Source organism: Citrus sinensis, chromosome 3, assembly GCF_022201045.2.
Source record: "Citrus sinensis cultivar Valencia sweet orange chromosome 3, DVS_A1.0, whole genome shotgun sequence".
Taxonomy (NCBI): domain Eukaryota; kingdom Viridiplantae; phylum Streptophyta; class Magnoliopsida; order Sapindales; family Rutaceae; genus Citrus; species Citrus sinensis.
Window position 1 is genome coordinate 37,304,661 of NC_068558.1, and position 16,811 is coordinate 37,321,471.

Consider the following 16,811-nt stretch of genomic DNA (forward strand, 5'->3'; position numbering starts at 1 on the left):
TTGTCAAAGCTGCAACAATCAGAATTATCCTAACCTTGGCAATAAACAATGATTGGATACTGACACAGGTAGACATAAACAATATTTTTCTGACAAATGACTTGACAGAAAACAATTTACATACCACAACCTAAAGGATTTGCAGATAAAATTAAGCCAAATCAAATATGGAAATTGAAAAAAGTATTGTATAGATAGAGAGAGGCTCCTAGGCATGGTTTGATAAGTTTAAGAGTGCTTTAAACTCTTGGGGATTTGAAAGCTCTAAGTGTGATAACTCATTGTTCTTTAAAAGAGTCAAATATAAGATAATCATCTTGCTCCTCTATGTTGACGACATAACAACTACTAGTAACAATAGTAAAGCTATTGAAGAAGTATAGGCAACCTAAATGAAGATGCTATAAAGGATCCTTGAGATTCGGACTTTTTTCGTAAGATACAAGTAACCAGAGTCTAAGATGCTCATTTGCTTTCTCAAGTTAAGTATATTCAAAATTTGTTAACAAAAACTAAGACGAGTAACTGCAAAGGAATAAAAGCTTCTTGAGACGCTATAAAAAAAAAACTAAAAAGGATGAACGAGCCAAAATTCACGATCTTACACTCTACAAAAGTGTTATAGGCAATCTACAGTATGTCGCACTCACAAGGCCTGAACTTGCTTTCTCAATGAACAAGCTTTGCCGATTTATGTCAGATCTTAGGCAATCTCATTGTATAGCATATAAGAGAGTACTGAGGTATCTTAAGAACACTATGAATATGCATATGAAATTTATCAGTGTATTTTAATCTTGTGGCATACATAGGTATAAATTGGGCCAGTGATCCAGATGATAGAAGATCAATAAGTGGCTATTTTGTGTTTTTAGGAGATAACTTAATTGCATAGAGTTCAAGAAAACAAGGCAAGGTGATCTAATTAAGGTAGATCTTTATGTCATCAGAGACAAGGTGATTAGAGGAGAATTGTGGAAAAAATTTGTTGCTGACTGGGACCAAATTGCAGGTGTTCTGACCAAACCATTACCTTACTCCAAGTTCAGCTGTTTTAGGAGCAAACTGAATGTCCTTGAAGAGACCTTGAATATGAGAGAGGATGTTGAAAGTTGCAGTTGTGGAAAGTCAGCAGTTGACTTTGAAGCCAAGTTGGCATACCACCTGAGTTATTCCTATCTGCAGCCAGCTGACATGGGAAATGAGCTTGACTTATTGAGCTGGCAAAATGGTTATGCTGAAGAATATCAGAACATGAGCATAGAAGGATGACATTACAAGAAGCTTTGCAATGATTGGCTAGTGAAGCACAGCAACATTCTTAACAATCTTTGTCAGCAACATACTTAACAATCTTTGTCATCTTATATTGTTTTAGCTAGCAATTGATTATCTTGTGGGAACTGGAATGAGCCTGACTTGATGAGGATTCAGTTCTGACCATTGAGTTAATTTTTTACTTAGTATTAAATCAAAAGTTATTAGGTAAAATTAAAAAAAATAAAAAATAAATCCTAATCATTGATTCAACACTGAATCCTATCAACCATGACAAACAAGTGAACTTATTAAAATAAAAGATTTTGCAGTAAATCTTCAAAAACAAGAGAACTCATTAAAATAAAAGGAGAGCGTTACATGCAGGTAAGGGAATGCAGTAAACCTCCCCCTGCGTCACAATTATTGCAAAGAAAGAGACACAAACTCTGAAAAAAACCAAATAGCGACCATGAAATGCCGAGCGCCTCACACCAGCTGAAACGATATAATACTTATTTGGAAATCCGCAACAAGTCATCCATTTATTAAATTCGTCGGCCTTTGGTACCAGGTTATGCTGAAGTTAAGGCCATGTGTTTGTTGTCCTCTAGGGGGATGGGCTGAAAAAGCAATGCAAAAGCTTCATCCATAGTCTCTTGGTTTTGAACACCATGCCCATCTCCATGTAGATACATAAAATGGGAAACCCTCACCAGATTCAATATGAATTCATTTGTGATTTGAGATAAGGGAGAATCTTTATTATTACTAGCTCTGGATACATCCATCATCACCTTCTTCCACATTTGTCTTATCAAATTCTTGATATGTTCACGAGCAGCTTCCTCTGAGGCACTAGTTTCATGCATGTAACACTGGATTGATTTAGAAACATCCCCCCTCTGTATCTCATCCTGATGAGTAATTGGAAAAAATAATACATAATCAATTCATTAACGGGAGAAATTCGATAAATTTAGATTTAGTATTGATCTGCTGGACTATGCGAAGTTTTCTAAAATGTCCTGTCACGCATGTATTTATAATGTCAAAATTTAATTGTATTTTTTTTTTCTTATCCAATAACTACTAATCACAATATATTTTAAAAAGCTCAGTATAAAGTTCAGCTCATCACTAGGTAAATTATGTAAAAATGACTAGAGGAACTTAATGGAAGGTGGTGTAATAATATACCGATGAAGTTCCCAAATCATCGAGAAGACGGAAAATCCTAGATGACCATTGAATTACATCTGGATTACTTTCTAGATATTCCAGTTCCTTCTCTACGATTGGATCTGTGGCAGAAAGGTACGCAGTAATTGTAATTAAAGGGCCTGCTATTGATAACGCAGCATTTTTCAAGTACTCTTCCAGTGTTGGGGCGTACTTATTGTGGTACCATTTGGCCTCCACCAAGAAGGCTTGTAATAAGCCTAGCCACTGATGCACATGACACAGGAAAATCCCAGTTACCATTTATTAATTTAAAGAGGATAGGATAAATCAAAGGAAAGGAACGGGAAGTACTGAATTTTTAATTCTGAGAAGCTGATCTGAGTCCTGTTGTTTGAGAATGTCATAAGCAACTTCACTAACAAAGTTGTAAAGCGCAAAGAAACATATTTTCATATAGTCCGGAAGCTGTTTTATAGCAAAATTGATGTCCCACCTGTAGAAAAGAAAACTCTTCATATATGCGTGTATGTATGTATTTACATGTGTGTGTGTGTGTGTTTGAGAATATATTTGAGAAGTAGCTATCTAGCAGTTTAATTAATTAATTAGGTATAAGAATCTTTGCCAACAAACCTCTCCACAGCATTAGTGAACAGCTCAAGTTCGTCCAAAGTACCATAGATATCATAAATATCATCAATGACTGTAATTAGAGCCAGCGTGATCGTGAGCACTCTCCTGGAGTAAGCGAATTGAGGCTCAAACACCATCCCCATGCCCCAGAAGAAGGAAGTTACCAATCTGCTCCTGGCAAAGCTCAATTTTTCTCCAAGACCTTTGTCTTTCCACCACCTTCATATTCACAGGCAAATGAAAAGCAACATTACAATACTATCACATGTATATATATAGAGAGAGAGAGAGAGAATCGTTCTCTGATGCAGACATTTGCACTTTAAAAAGTGAGGACTTATGTCTTTACAGTTGTGTCGAAGGGATTTACTGCACTGTAAAGGGCCTGAGTCCACACAAGCTAAGAACGACTATATCTGTACATATGATTAAATTGTGCAATTACTTAGGTGTTTGATAACATCAAGTCTTACCCTGAAATGTCTTTGAGTTCTTCCTGGTAAGTTGCTTGCAAAATGTTGAAGTCCAACTTAGCGAGCTCGAGTAATGCATGGTTCTTCTCCTTTCTTTTCTCATAAACATTAATGAACCACCTTGCCTCCAACCTTGGCATTCTCCAATGCAGTGGGAGCTCCAAGGCACGCCTGGCTTGCTCATTCAGGTCCTCATCATCCTTGTTGCTGTTCAAGCACTGTTTAAGATGTTTACTGGTGAATTGCCAGGCCTCCTCCATGATGCTTTCTCCTTCTAAACTACAATACGAGGCTTCATACAAGCTGAGTATTCCCTTGAAATCATTACAAATGAAACCCTCGTTCTTGTCTCTAAAGCTACTAAAAACCTCTGCATGCAGTACTTAACCAAATTAGAGAAATTGCATTATTTTGCATATAATATATATATAAAAGATATCGATCGATTTAAGTATTCAGATCATGCGTGCGTGGCGAAGTAAGTGATGTAGTGAAACAAATGCATTCATTACCTTGAGATACATTATAACCATGTTGTCTGAGGAGTCTAAATTCAAGAGAGGTTGCATACAAATTTTCGTTCTTCCACTTATCATCCTTATTATTGTAGATATTGTGCAATATGTTCTTAATCTCAGTCTCAAAATGATAAGCCAATCCAAGTCTTTGCAAGTTCTCAATCAGCTCCAATTGATCCAGAGGCCTGTTGGTCACACTCACTTCGTTAATCATTGTCTTTACTTTTCCCTTCAGATTTTCTGCTTGTTTTTTGTAACTTTCGCCCTGCATGCACAATTTAATTCAGTTTGCTGATCAAATCACGCATATCTATGTATATGTATGTCTCAAATTCAAATTCAACTGAACAAAGGATTAATAGTAATTAATCAATACTGTAAAGTTGCAACTAAATGAGTGCAGAAAGTCATGGTCCCAAATTGAAGGTTGGTAGTTTGCTGATCTCCTAACAACTGCTGCAGTATCAGGCTGGGCGCTGGCAAAGCATTGGGCTGGTTTGTATTCACTCATTCTCGTGGTTGTTGCTCTATTTGTTGCAAGCGGAGGACATAATTTGAAACCATTTACAGAGATGATAAACGTTGATGGAATAATGGAAGAAGACATAATTGGATGTAATGTATGTAAGCTTACTCTTTTTCTATTGCACTTAATAATCTGTGGTGCGTCTTGGTGTCAGGTGTATGCATACAGATTTATAGGGAGAGGAAAAGTACGTACTGTTTGTGTTTACTGTTAACACCATCTTTCCTTGAGGAAACTATAACCTGCTAGCTCTAACGTGTTCAAATTTTGCACGCTAAAGTTGGTAATCCATCGATTCCCATAATTGTCAAAATCTTCGCTCTGAAATGTCTTTCAACTTTATTCATATACGGACAGAGTAATGGAGCCGTTGATTGTCTTGCATGCTAATTTGCTTTGCTTTGTCCAGATTTCACTTGATGGCAGAGTCATGTTCTAAACGTTCAAAAATTTATTGCTCATGATGTTAGCGGATTTCCTGAATTTGAATTCAGTTAGATATCTTCTTCTTTTTCCTTTCTTATAACAAATTATGCGGAAGCGTACCTGAATTCATACAAAAAACCTTAATAGATCACATATAAGCCTAAAATTGGATTAAGAATCCAACAATGTCAGATTAAAAATAATAATAATCTTCCACTTGTGCTATATGTATAACCTTATAATTATACTTTACAAAAACTGTATGAGTTTAACATTATTGTCATTACTAAATTGTATTTATAATCAATCCGGTCCATATATCATTGATTATTTCAATAAATCCCTCATTTAATTAAAACAAGATCATATGCTTATCTAATCGTTCACCTAGTGACAAATACACTGATGTGATTAGTGGTTGAAAAACTAAAAATAATAAAAGAAAACATCTAAATATGCATGAAGACAATTAAAACAAATCCGAGTAGATAATGTATGTAGGTTGTGTCGTAAAATCAATTTATTCATTTCTTTTGTTTGTATTTTTTAATTTTATTGATTTTATTTCTTGCAATAACTTAGACAGCTTCAGAATTACTTATAATAATAGTAATTGTATTCATTTGATTCCCACATACTGATCTGCTATGTAACTCATTAATTAAGATGAACTTGTAATAATACTTCAGTTTTTCTGTTAACAAACTCGTGGCATTTACATAAAATAATAATATTTTGCTTCCAATTGTAAGCTCACCTCTAAACAACTTCCTATTCATGATTAGGAGATTGTCAAACTTTTTCCTCTATTGAAATCATTATATACCAATTATCTCCAACTATTTTCATAATACTGGATAATTTCCATGGCACTATAATTTTACAGTATTACCCTTATTTTTAAATATATTTTTATTTATATTAATTATAAATTATATAAATTATATAAATTGAAATTAAAATAAAAAGATTTAATTACCGAAATAAGAAATATAAGTTTCGAAGTGAATAAAAAATTAACAGTAAGAAATATTTTCTTATAATAAATATTATTTTATATTTTCAAAATGATTTATTTATCTCTCTTTTTCCTTAAAATTTTTTATGTTATGAATATTTTTAAATATTATGAAAATAATAAAAAAGTAAGTGATATATAAAAATTTTAATAAGTAAAAACTGAAAATCTCTCCTTACAATATTGATATGTTGTCTTATACAGCTTGTATATTTGTTTTGTAAATATGGTAATAAAAGAAAAATGAGTTTATTGGTTCGTACAGAAGGTGATATGTATCGAGTCATTTACCTATTAATTGAAAAGTTTTGATGTGATTGGTATTGGGTGCGTTTGGGATTGAGGTTGGGCAGCTGTAGCTTAAAAGCTACATCACTAAAGTGTTTGGTAAACACTAACTGCTGTAGCTTTTAAGCTATATTGATATGATTTTTCACTTATATAATACAAAATCCATTATATCTTTAATAATTTTATCAAAATTATTATTTAAAATTTATATTTACTATATATTATTAACTTTTGTTTCATAATTACAGCTTTTTTTTTCACAGCAGCTGTAGCTTAAAAGCTACAGCACCTCAATCCCAAACGCATCCATTATTACCTTGAGTTTTTAATTATTATTAAATTATTTGAGCATGTGATTTTACATGCATTTTAGTCACGTTATCAGCAATATATATAATCATTCTCAAGCGCCTGCATCTTCAATTTTTTTAACGCTGACAAGTTGTTAAGTCATATGATTTAATACAATTATCTTTTAATGTATTATAAAATCAAACAGTTTAATGATTTTAAAGTCTGACTCTATTAAATTTCGTGGCCTAAAAGTGTGTCTGTATAAAAAATAAAATAAAATACTAGAGAAGGACTGCATGTGTGTGTGTGCACGCAAAAAGATACCCTTATTTTTTTTATACAGATTCGCTATTAAATCATGCAGCTTAATATAATTAATTTTTAATACATTTTAAAATTGTGCAGTTTCATAACATTAAAAATTGACTTTATTAAACCTTACTGATTAACAATGTGTCTATATGAAAAAAAAAAAAAAGAGGGCACCCGCACTAGAGAAATATTGTGTGTGTATTGTGTTAATTACCTGTCTTTTGTTTGCATGATGCTTAATTTATTTTCTGTATGCTTTTAATTTGACCATTTTCAAGAGCTAGTTGAGATTGAATTTTCATAATCAAATAAACCCTCTTTCCATTCGACAGAAAATAATATTGTTTACTTATTTTACAGAACAAAAATAAAATGTAATTTTGTTTCTTAAAAATATGAATACGTCCCATTCAATAAGATTAATTGAGAGGAGTAGAATCTTCTCCTTATTTGAGTTGTCCTTTTTTTATAAATCTTGCACTACATATATTTTAGTTTAGTGCTAGTATATGATTAGAGTTTAACTAACTTTATTTTTTAATTTATTTACCGTCAACCACATTAATAAATTTTGTTCGAAAAAAGATTAGATCATAAGAGGATCTTGATTCTAATTAAAGGCCCTGAACCAGTTAAGTTTCAATAAAATTTTTAATTTATAACTTCCCCACTGTCAAAGTCTTTGTATTATTTGATCAAAATCAAATCCAATTTCTCTCCATTTTTTTTTAACTTCTACTGTACTCGCTTCTTCACAATTTTCAATAGATATCAAAACTTCCATAAAAGATCTCATCCCAGCGGCCGTGAAATAATCAATATTTATCTGGACGTCATCAATTGGACGGCGGTCGGGTGGGGGAATGGAAAGTTCATGCATGAAGCTATTATTGCCACACCCCATGTTTTCGTTAAGTACAACGTGGTCTGCGCCTAATTGTTTGAAGTTTGATATTTACATAGATTAGGTGTGTCCAATCCCCCATGTTTTTCACAACACCTCCAATATAAGCGGAGCATTGCAAAATTTTCACTTGTGGTCAATAGAGCCGGAAACCCGTTTAATTATAATGTGGTGTGCCCAATTAATCAGTTAAAAGGTCTTGCTAACTGAGTAGGTCGTGCGTCTTGTAGTGGGATCCACTCATCTTAATGTTTAATTTGGAATAAAAATTGTGTTGAGATCCACTTAATCTGTGCAAAAAATATTGTCCGACAATAATGCAAAAGCAACTTAATTTTCTTGGGAAATTTACACTAATAACTATAAATATTTTGGTTTTTTTCATCTTAACCTCCCAAACAAATTTCTATCAACATTAGTCATAAAAGACCCTTTGAGTCCAAAATACCCCTCTCCCTCATCTCACCCTTTCACGCATCTCTCCCAAACCAAACAAAAACCCATCATCGGTGGCAACATCAGCCCTCGTCGGTGGTGGCTCCATCTCTCATCGGCGTCCGATCTACCATCTACAGCCTTCAAAAAAACCTAGGTTAGCCATTTAACTTATTTTCATTAATTTAAAATAAATTTTTAGATTAATAATGGTTGTAGTTTGAGAATAATGGTGGTGGTTGTGGTGTTTGTGATGATTGTTATTGTTTTGGGAGTATATTGATTTGGGAGTATGTTGAATTGGAAAATGACTTGGGGATTTGGGGGGGGGGGGGGGGGGGGGGCAGCGCGCGCGCGGCCCGCTGCCGCACCAGTTTTGGTGTGACAGGCTCACCAGTTAATTACAGTGGTTTTTTTTTTTTACAAGTCAATTTTTTTTTTTTGCTGTAAATGTAATGTAATAATTTTATAAATATTACAGATACATGGCGAAATCAGAATCACCAGATATCGAAGTAGGCAAGATGTATTTTGGTTATGCCGATCACTTTCCTGGTCGAATTTCGAGCATGTGTAAGTTATCTTCGGTCGTAAAAGTTATCGAGGAAAAATTAACAAAGCGGCAGTTGAATGTGTTCAAGAAGGATATATTTGGGCATTTCTTAGAGTGTCGAAGTTTTCCATTTAGTGGGGTAATTTTGCACAATCTTTTACTGAGACAAGTGGCACATGAAGAAGATAGCCGTAAGGATCAGTTATGGTTTCAAATTGGTGAGCATTTGATTCGTTTGTCAATTGTAGAATGGTGGCTGGTTATTGAACTTTCATATGGTGTTGATACCGAACTATTAGATGACAAAAAAGTGGATAGGCTACGGAAAACGTATTTTGTGGTGTGCATCGCAAGATCAACGTTAAGGAATTTGATGCATTATTTATGGAGTTGAAATTCGAGGAAATTGACGATATGGACGCATTAAAGATTGCGCTCTTTTATTTTGCGGACAGAGTACTAAATGCAAGAAAACATCACTGTCAAATCAATTTCGATTGGCTTAACAAAGTTGATGATATAAAGTACTTCTAAAACAGTCCATGGGGTCTTGTGTCGTGGGAAATGATATACGATAGTCTTGATGATGCACTGTTCGAGAAATACGAGAAATTTAAGACGACTCGGTTGAAAAACCCAAATCATAACATTGAAAAGTACAATCTTTACGGTTTTACGTCCGGGGTTCAGGTGCGTTGTTTTTTTGTTTATTAATAAGTTTTATAGTATTAAATATTTGATAGATGTGTTAATAGGTTTTTCACTTTGGTTGTTGTAGGCTTGGATTTACGAAGCGATCGGAGGTTTGCCGTCAACATGGGTCGTGAAAACGAAGAACAAGATTCCCCGCATCGTGCAATGGAAGCCCATGGCGTCTTCGAGAATCAACTTTGCTAAGGTTTATTTGTTCTTCAACGACGAATCTTATCTTATAAGTAATATGTATTAGTTATTTTTTTAACTTTACTAAATTAAGTTATGTATACTTACTTAAAATTTTGAATTGAATTTATGACAGGGGGACGTTTTACAAACCCTTGAGCCAAATTCAAAGGAGAGTAGCGGAAAATATTGGCTCACTGTGAATGATTACATGCCAAGCATTCCAGACTGGGTTCATAAGGTCAGTTATAATCTAAGTACTATAAATTATATTTAATCGAAATTTTTGACTTTTCATTTATTAATTTTAAATGATACTTGATACAACACCAACCCTCAATCAATGCGATGCTGTCGGTTTCAAGGCAATCAGACGAGCATGACGACATACCAAACCCAACACCAGAGCAGCGTCATGACACTTCTGAGGATGAGGTGGCTGTTGATGACCACCTGGAGCAGACACATGCCGACTCTGATGACGCACATGATTCTGAGGTTATAAATAATATACGATATTCTTCTTTTATTAATCATTATTGTTTTACTGTTATTCTAAAGATTTACTTATTTTCTTTTGTAATAGTCGAGGACAAAACAGTTTAATGATTACGTGCGACGACGGCTGGATAAGATTGATCGTAACGTGTATGAATTGAAGTCGGAATTAAAAGATTTTAAAGAAATCGTGGTTGGCTTTATCGACACCTTTTCTACACGTCCAAATAAGGATTCTCCCACCGGACGCTCGTATGCGGTGAGCATAATTAAATTTAATAATTATGTTCGTTTAGCTTTTAATTTAATAGTTGTTTAATATGTTCATCTTGGTGAATGGATAGGCCCCGGATGACTATGGAGTGTATACTGACGTGGGCAATCAAAATTTGTCTACGCCCACGTCATTGTATAGTTTCTACGGGGATGTTAGTGGGGAGAGCGTGCAGGTGTTCTCTGAGGTGCCTCCGGGCGTTAGTAAGTTCGGCCGCGCGTACATACCGTCGTATGTTTATAACAGTCCTTACATGATTCTTCCACTCAGGCGAGGAAAGAACGTCCGGCCTATACCTCCACCCCAAATCATGGACCATGCCCAAGACATGAATACGAGTGTAGATATAAATCCACTGAGAGGATTGGAGGATTCTAGTCTGTTTGCTGAGTTTGATCGATGGTTCGCTGGTGATATGATAGTGGTTCGGAGAGTCCAGCACCCGTGGTCATTCTTTCAAATACTTTTGGGTTTAACTTCGATGGGATGGCTATGCGATGAGGTAAGTATATTTTCGAAGTTATTTGAGTGTTGTGGATTTGTGTACAAATTTTATCTTTTAAATCGTAATGTTTCTGTTTCTCTACAGCATATTCACGAATATCTCCGCCTGATTAGCGAGAAACAACGGCAGTATCCGAATGCCTTAGTTCAACGTGTCACACTTACTGACACATTTTTTTGGGTAACGTGCCGACAAAACTTAAAACTACTATTTATGTTTTTTTTAACTTTTGCCTTTAAGTTTTGTTAATTTTTGCATTTCTTGGTTATCCATGTACTAGGTGTTCTTGAATCAGTTATGGAACAATGAGGATTGTCTGGTCGATTCATTAGTATTCGACGACCGCTTGAATAGTTATCTTTGTGGGCGACAGCACACAATGTCCAAATCAATTACGGATGTCGATATAGTAAGTATTTTATTGCATTTCACATACTCCATAATGAAAATATCCAAGTTGTCGCTTTTTCTTGGTTGTATTTCAATTTCATATATAACGAACATGTTTTTCAATTATTATATACAGTTACTCATCCCTGTGAACTTGGACGGCGCGCATTGGGTAGTAGCATGAGTTGACTTTCGGAAAAATAAAGTTTGGATTTATGACTCATTACTCACATTTCGCGACGACAAAAGGTACAAGTTGAAATTCAAGCCACTTGAAGTTATATTCCCTCGATGGTTGGAATATGTTGGCTTCTACATCTGACCTGAGTTGCGGAGTGCAAACTCCTGGAAAGTTATCGCAGTTAAGAGCGCGCCACAACAAGAGCCTGGAACTGGCGATTGCGGTGTTCGGGCTTAGATTGGAGTTTAACGCTAGTCATGTCGAGTACTTTAGAAAAAAGATTGCGGTTAGCATATTTAATGACGATATTGTATTGTAAACTGTTTAGTTATTTGAATCCATGAAACTTGAATTTTTATTTTAATTTGCGCACTTAAGTTTATATAATTTTAATGCTCACATTTTAATATTTAAAATAAAATAAAGTTTTATGACATATAAGTGTACAATACACAAAAAACAATAACAATTTTAACTAACGAAACATAAAAAATAATAACAGTTTTAACCAACGAATCATTGAAATAATACAACTAACTTCGAGTCGACGCAATGAGGTTCTTACATCGCTTACGATTATGGCCCAGTTCATGACACCGCTCGCATCTTATAGTCCGCCGGTCAACATCCTCGCCAGCTGAGGGTATTCTGAGCTCTTTACGACGGTCACATGATGGTGCCTCAACTGGTGGGTATACTTGCATCTCCTGAATTTCATCTGGAACTTCCCAATCAGCCACATCACCAACTGGCTCCACTGGTTGTGCATAAGCCATCGCCAACGATTCTGTAGTGTAAAAGTTCGAGCAAAGGTTAATAAAATCCACCTGGTGTGTTAGACACGCCGTAATTACATGAGCACATACAGGCTGATCAAGCTGAAATACTCTGCAAGAGCAAGTTTTCTTTCGCAAGTCAACCAAACCTTCCTTAAGCCCACCACCTATAACTTGAAATCGATGCGGAGACACCGGCGGCCGAACTATCATTCTTTCAGCTATAGTTCTCCTCTTAGTGACTATTTCATCCGCCCATGTTGTTAGCCGAGTACTCATTGATTCAGCCATAATTTTTCTATCATAAAACCATTACTGCAACGTTTTCCTAAAGTGATCAACAAGATGAGTAACAGGAAATTTTCGCAGTTCCCTCATGAAAGAATTAACACTCTCCGCGATATTGGTGGTAAGTATGCTGTACCTCCTACCTTCAAACTGAGACCTTGCTCAATTACACATACCGACATTATTTTCTAAGTAGTCAGCCGCACCCGAGTGGATCATCCACAACCCTTCAAGTTGTCTCTTAAATTCCTCGTGACCATATGCTTTTGCTGCATTAATAAACGCAGGCTCAAATTGATCCCGAAGAGCTTTTGGCATTCTAAACTGTGACTTAATGTTACCTTTCACATGGTAAAAACAAACGCCGTGAGTTGCATTGTGAAATACTTTAAAAACAGTTCTCTTTATGGCAGTGCATCGATCAGATATAATTACCAACTCAGGTCTATTGCCAATCACTCCGTGTAACTTCATCATAAACCATTCCCAAGCATCATTGTTTTCTGAATCCATGATCCCAATGGCTAACGGATACAATTGATTGTTACCATCAAGACATGTTGCCAAACATGTTTCCACGATATAGCCCCTTGAGATGAGTACCATCTACAGCAATGACAGGCCGAATGTACTGCATAAAACCCTTGATGGAATATCCGAGTGCTAAAAAATAGTACAAGAAATTACCATCTTCATCCTACTCGAAGTGAGTGACTATACCCTCATTCGCTGTACTTAGTACGTGAGAGTATTTAGAGTGCAAGTTGTATGACTCTGCAGGGTTGCCTCAAACTATTTCAAGACCAACTTCTCTCGCTCGATATGCCTGCTGGTATGTTAACTGAACACCGTATTCTTGTTGCATATCTACTCTTATGTCATTCGGAGTATAAATTCTCTTGTCTTGAATATATTTATCTTCGATAATATGACCGATAACCCGGCTCCTGACTTAATGACGTCCATCAACCAATACCTCATTATGACAAGTGTGTACATTATCAATTCTCCGCACCACCCAAAGAACATTTTGCTCGTTCGAACATCTAGTTGCTCGAATACACCATTTACATGATTCTGAACAACAGTGAGCCTCGAAACTTGTCGTAGTAGACCGTGCAATCTTGAAATCAAACTTATCCTGAAAGGCAACCTTGCGTAGTTGTAATATAAACTCATTCTTCTCAGCAAATAGCTTACCCACACTAATATCATCTGAGTCACAATTGCTAACAAAGCTTGGAGCAACCATGTTCGAAGGCAAAGTTGGAGCAAGACTTATGAGGGGGTCAATTCTCCTTCTCGATCGAACCATAGAATGAATAAGTCTATTGCCTTTGTTATTCACAGGAGTATTGTTTTCACACTCATCCTCATGCTGAAACGACGGAACATTCGAAGGACCGGCTCCTTCATCATCACCATCATTATTGAAATGAGTGCCCCTCATATTATTAGAAGGTTCTGCACAAATATTATCCCCCTCTGTCTCATCATGAAAATCATCATTGTCCCGAAAATCATTGTTGTGATACGGAGAATACGGTTGCTCCAACGACGTCGTTATTGGAAATACCGTTGCTCCAACATCCTGTAACGTAACGCTGTTATCATCAATGTTGTCATAATTGTCGTGGATTGGAGAGTAATATTGCTGCAGCGATATTGTCCTTAGCAACACCTCTTCTTCATTATTGGGGCCAGACATATTTGCTCTAAACGAAGTTTCTGTATCGACATGTGGATCAATACCTTCGCTCGGAACTCAAGGTGATGTGGTCACAAATATAGAAATGCATCCAAAATTAGCTACGTCGGATGCCATATGTAACACAACCCTCACCATTTCATCATCAAATATATCCATGGGCAGTGCACATACACGATATAATGTGTTACTAGACCTCAAAGTTGTCTTCATTGTGATATTATATTCATTAGGATTAATTTGTAACACATCGTATACTCTTGCCAATAACTGATCAAAAAGACAATTTTTCCCAACCGAAAAAGCTCTATTTTTACCATTGACATACTCCATACGCCCATTCTCTAATGTCTTCCACCAACCATCGTAACACAATTCAAGTACAACTGAATCCATTAAGCCTGAAATTATAAAAAAATAAATAAATTATTTCAGCCCTATCAAATTAATAGTTAATTGCAATGAATTTGCCTTTTCTTGTGACAGGCTGACTGTCGCACAAAACTTGGTGCGACAGGGAGCCTATTGCTCCAAGTTTTGGTGTGACAGGCAACCTGTCGCTAGATTGACCCACGAAACCATCTGCAGTTCAGTCAAACTCACGAGCAAGTTCAAAAAATAACTCATACTACTATGTGATGCCGATTAGTGTTGGATCCGGATAAATTATGATCGGATTTCACTTTTTATCGTTGCTTTTTGCCGTTGCCGTTGGTTGATGATTCAAGAGTGGGAAGCTGCCTTTGGTTTGACGAAAGGGGAGAAAGAAAGTTGCTTTTGGTTTGTAAAGAAGGGTAATTTGGGGAGAACAGCGTGTGTTTGATTAATGTTGATAGAAAAAAGTTGAGAGGATTAATTGTGAAAATAACAAAAGTTTTATGGTTATTTTTGTAAATTTCCCAATTTTCTTCAAGAAGCATCTTTTCGATTGACTTTGTTCATGTCTGTGACAAATGTGAAAAAAAATTAATAAATGGACCTTCTAGGCTACGTGATATTGTAACTTACAATAGTTCAAGTGTCACGTTTATTAACCCAAAAATATTGGACAACTAAACTATGGTTGACTTGATTGATACAACTCTTAAATTGTTATAAGTTGCAACATTATGTAATTTATCTACCTCCTTAATAAATGTTATTATATTGGCCATTGGGAGGTTAAATGCACTAATGTAAATTCATTGGCCGATGCCCCCCCCCCCCCCCTTTCTCAAGTTTAATTTTTTTTTTTTTGAGGTAAATTTGTTTGAACACACTAAATTTAATTTTTTATTGTTTATTACTTAAAAGCCCATAAATCAAATTACTATGATGAATAAAAAATATAATTAAATAAAATAATTTTACTCTTCGCACCATCTTTAACCCCGGTCCAAATGTTTCAATTTTGTATGCAAGTTTATAATATTTCCCTCTTCAATTCATTGTGGGATCATTTTTGCTCTAAGTAATTGGTTTATGACGTAGCTATTTGCCTATGATTTTAGGAACTGATTTATTATTTGTTCTTGAGTCTATGATTTTAGGGTTGGTTTATGATGAAACTACTTGTCAATGATTTATGAACTAGTCAAAATATAGTTCTATACACCGTAGAAAATGAATCATATTTCAAACTAATTTACCGTTGATACGATACAGATTAATATCCGGACTTAATGTATAGACACATACACATATTGGGTTTAATTGGTTATTTTAAAATTATTTGAACTGGTTCCGTTTCCGGAAAAGGTGATTCACTACATTAAGATACTTTGTGTTAACTTTAGAGAAGAAAATAAACCTGAACATGGTGTTCAATCCATCTATATACATTTGCAGCGGTTCCACGTGCTAACAAAAGTTCTTTATCAATATACGTTTTCAAAGAATTCACTTGAAATGCTTCATGATAATGATTACCAATTTATGATGATGATGATGATGATAATAACAAAAATAATTTAAATCCTCTACTAATGCTTTTTATTTTCTTTGAATAAATTAAAGGTTGTCAAAGTATGAACCAAAATCTTAATTCTATAACAAACGACAATGTCAGATAAGACACTAAGTGTCAGACGACTTGCAAGTTAGGTTTTGAATGACATGTCAGTGTCTTGCTTTGATCACGCGTATGACATTTATCTCGTGTCATACGCATGCGGTAGCTAAGACGTGCGTTGCATGCGATTCGATTAAAACATTAGAAGCTTGAAACGACAGAGACAGATGCCGCTAGCTCACTTAAGTAACTCACATGTTCAACACATGCGGAAGACTGTTATGAGCTGTTAAAATGAGCGAGAATTTTCTTTAATTAATCACGCGAGTTTAAAAAATTAATTTGAAATTTTCTCATCCCATACCTTTAAAAAATCCAAGATTATCTATTTGAGGAAAAAAATCTAAAATATATTTTATGTTCAATGTCATTAGATGACGTGGAACCATTAACTAATAATTTTTTGACATGTGTCAAAAACTTTTAAACCTAAA

The 16,811-nt window shown here is 35.1% G+C and overlaps 3 protein-coding genes across 3 annotated transcripts; 1 reads left to right on the forward strand and 2 right to left on the reverse strand.

Annotated features, from left to right (window-relative positions):
• Positions 1-1,589: 1,589 nt before the first annotated feature.
• LOC102627456 ((R)-limonene synthase 1, chloroplastic-like) lies at positions 1,590-4,719 on the reverse strand. Its single transcript, XM_015530476.3, has 7 exons — positions 4,443-4,719; positions 4,061-4,331; positions 3,549-3,918; positions 3,076-3,294; positions 2,794-2,935; positions 2,458-2,706; positions 1,590-2,174 (listed from the first exon to the last, which is right to left on the reverse strand). Exons 1-7 carry the CDS (start codon positions 4,671-4,673, stop codon positions 1,833-1,835), a joined length of 1,824 nt encoding a protein of 607 aa, XP_015385962.2. The 5' UTR covers positions 4,674-4,719; the 3' UTR covers positions 1,590-1,832.
• Positions 4,720-10,038: 5,319 nt separating this feature from the next.
• LOC127900810 (uncharacterized) lies at positions 10,039-11,558 on the forward strand. The gene is made up of 6 exons (XM_052436050.1): positions 10,039-10,205; positions 10,294-10,464; positions 10,550-10,981; positions 11,069-11,164; positions 11,265-11,393; positions 11,511-11,558. Exons 1-6 carry the CDS (start codon positions 10,056-10,058, stop codon positions 11,556-11,558), a joined length of 1,026 nt encoding a protein of 341 aa, XP_052292010.1. The 5' UTR covers positions 10,039-10,055.
• A 530-nt stretch (positions 11,559-12,088) lies between these two features.
• On the reverse strand, positions 12,089-12,622 carry LOC127900811 (uncharacterized). The gene has a single exon (XM_052436051.1). It carries the CDS (start codon positions 12,620-12,622, stop codon positions 12,089-12,091), a length of 534 nt encoding a protein of 177 aa, XP_052292011.1.
• Positions 12,623-16,811: the final 4,189 nt, after the last annotated feature.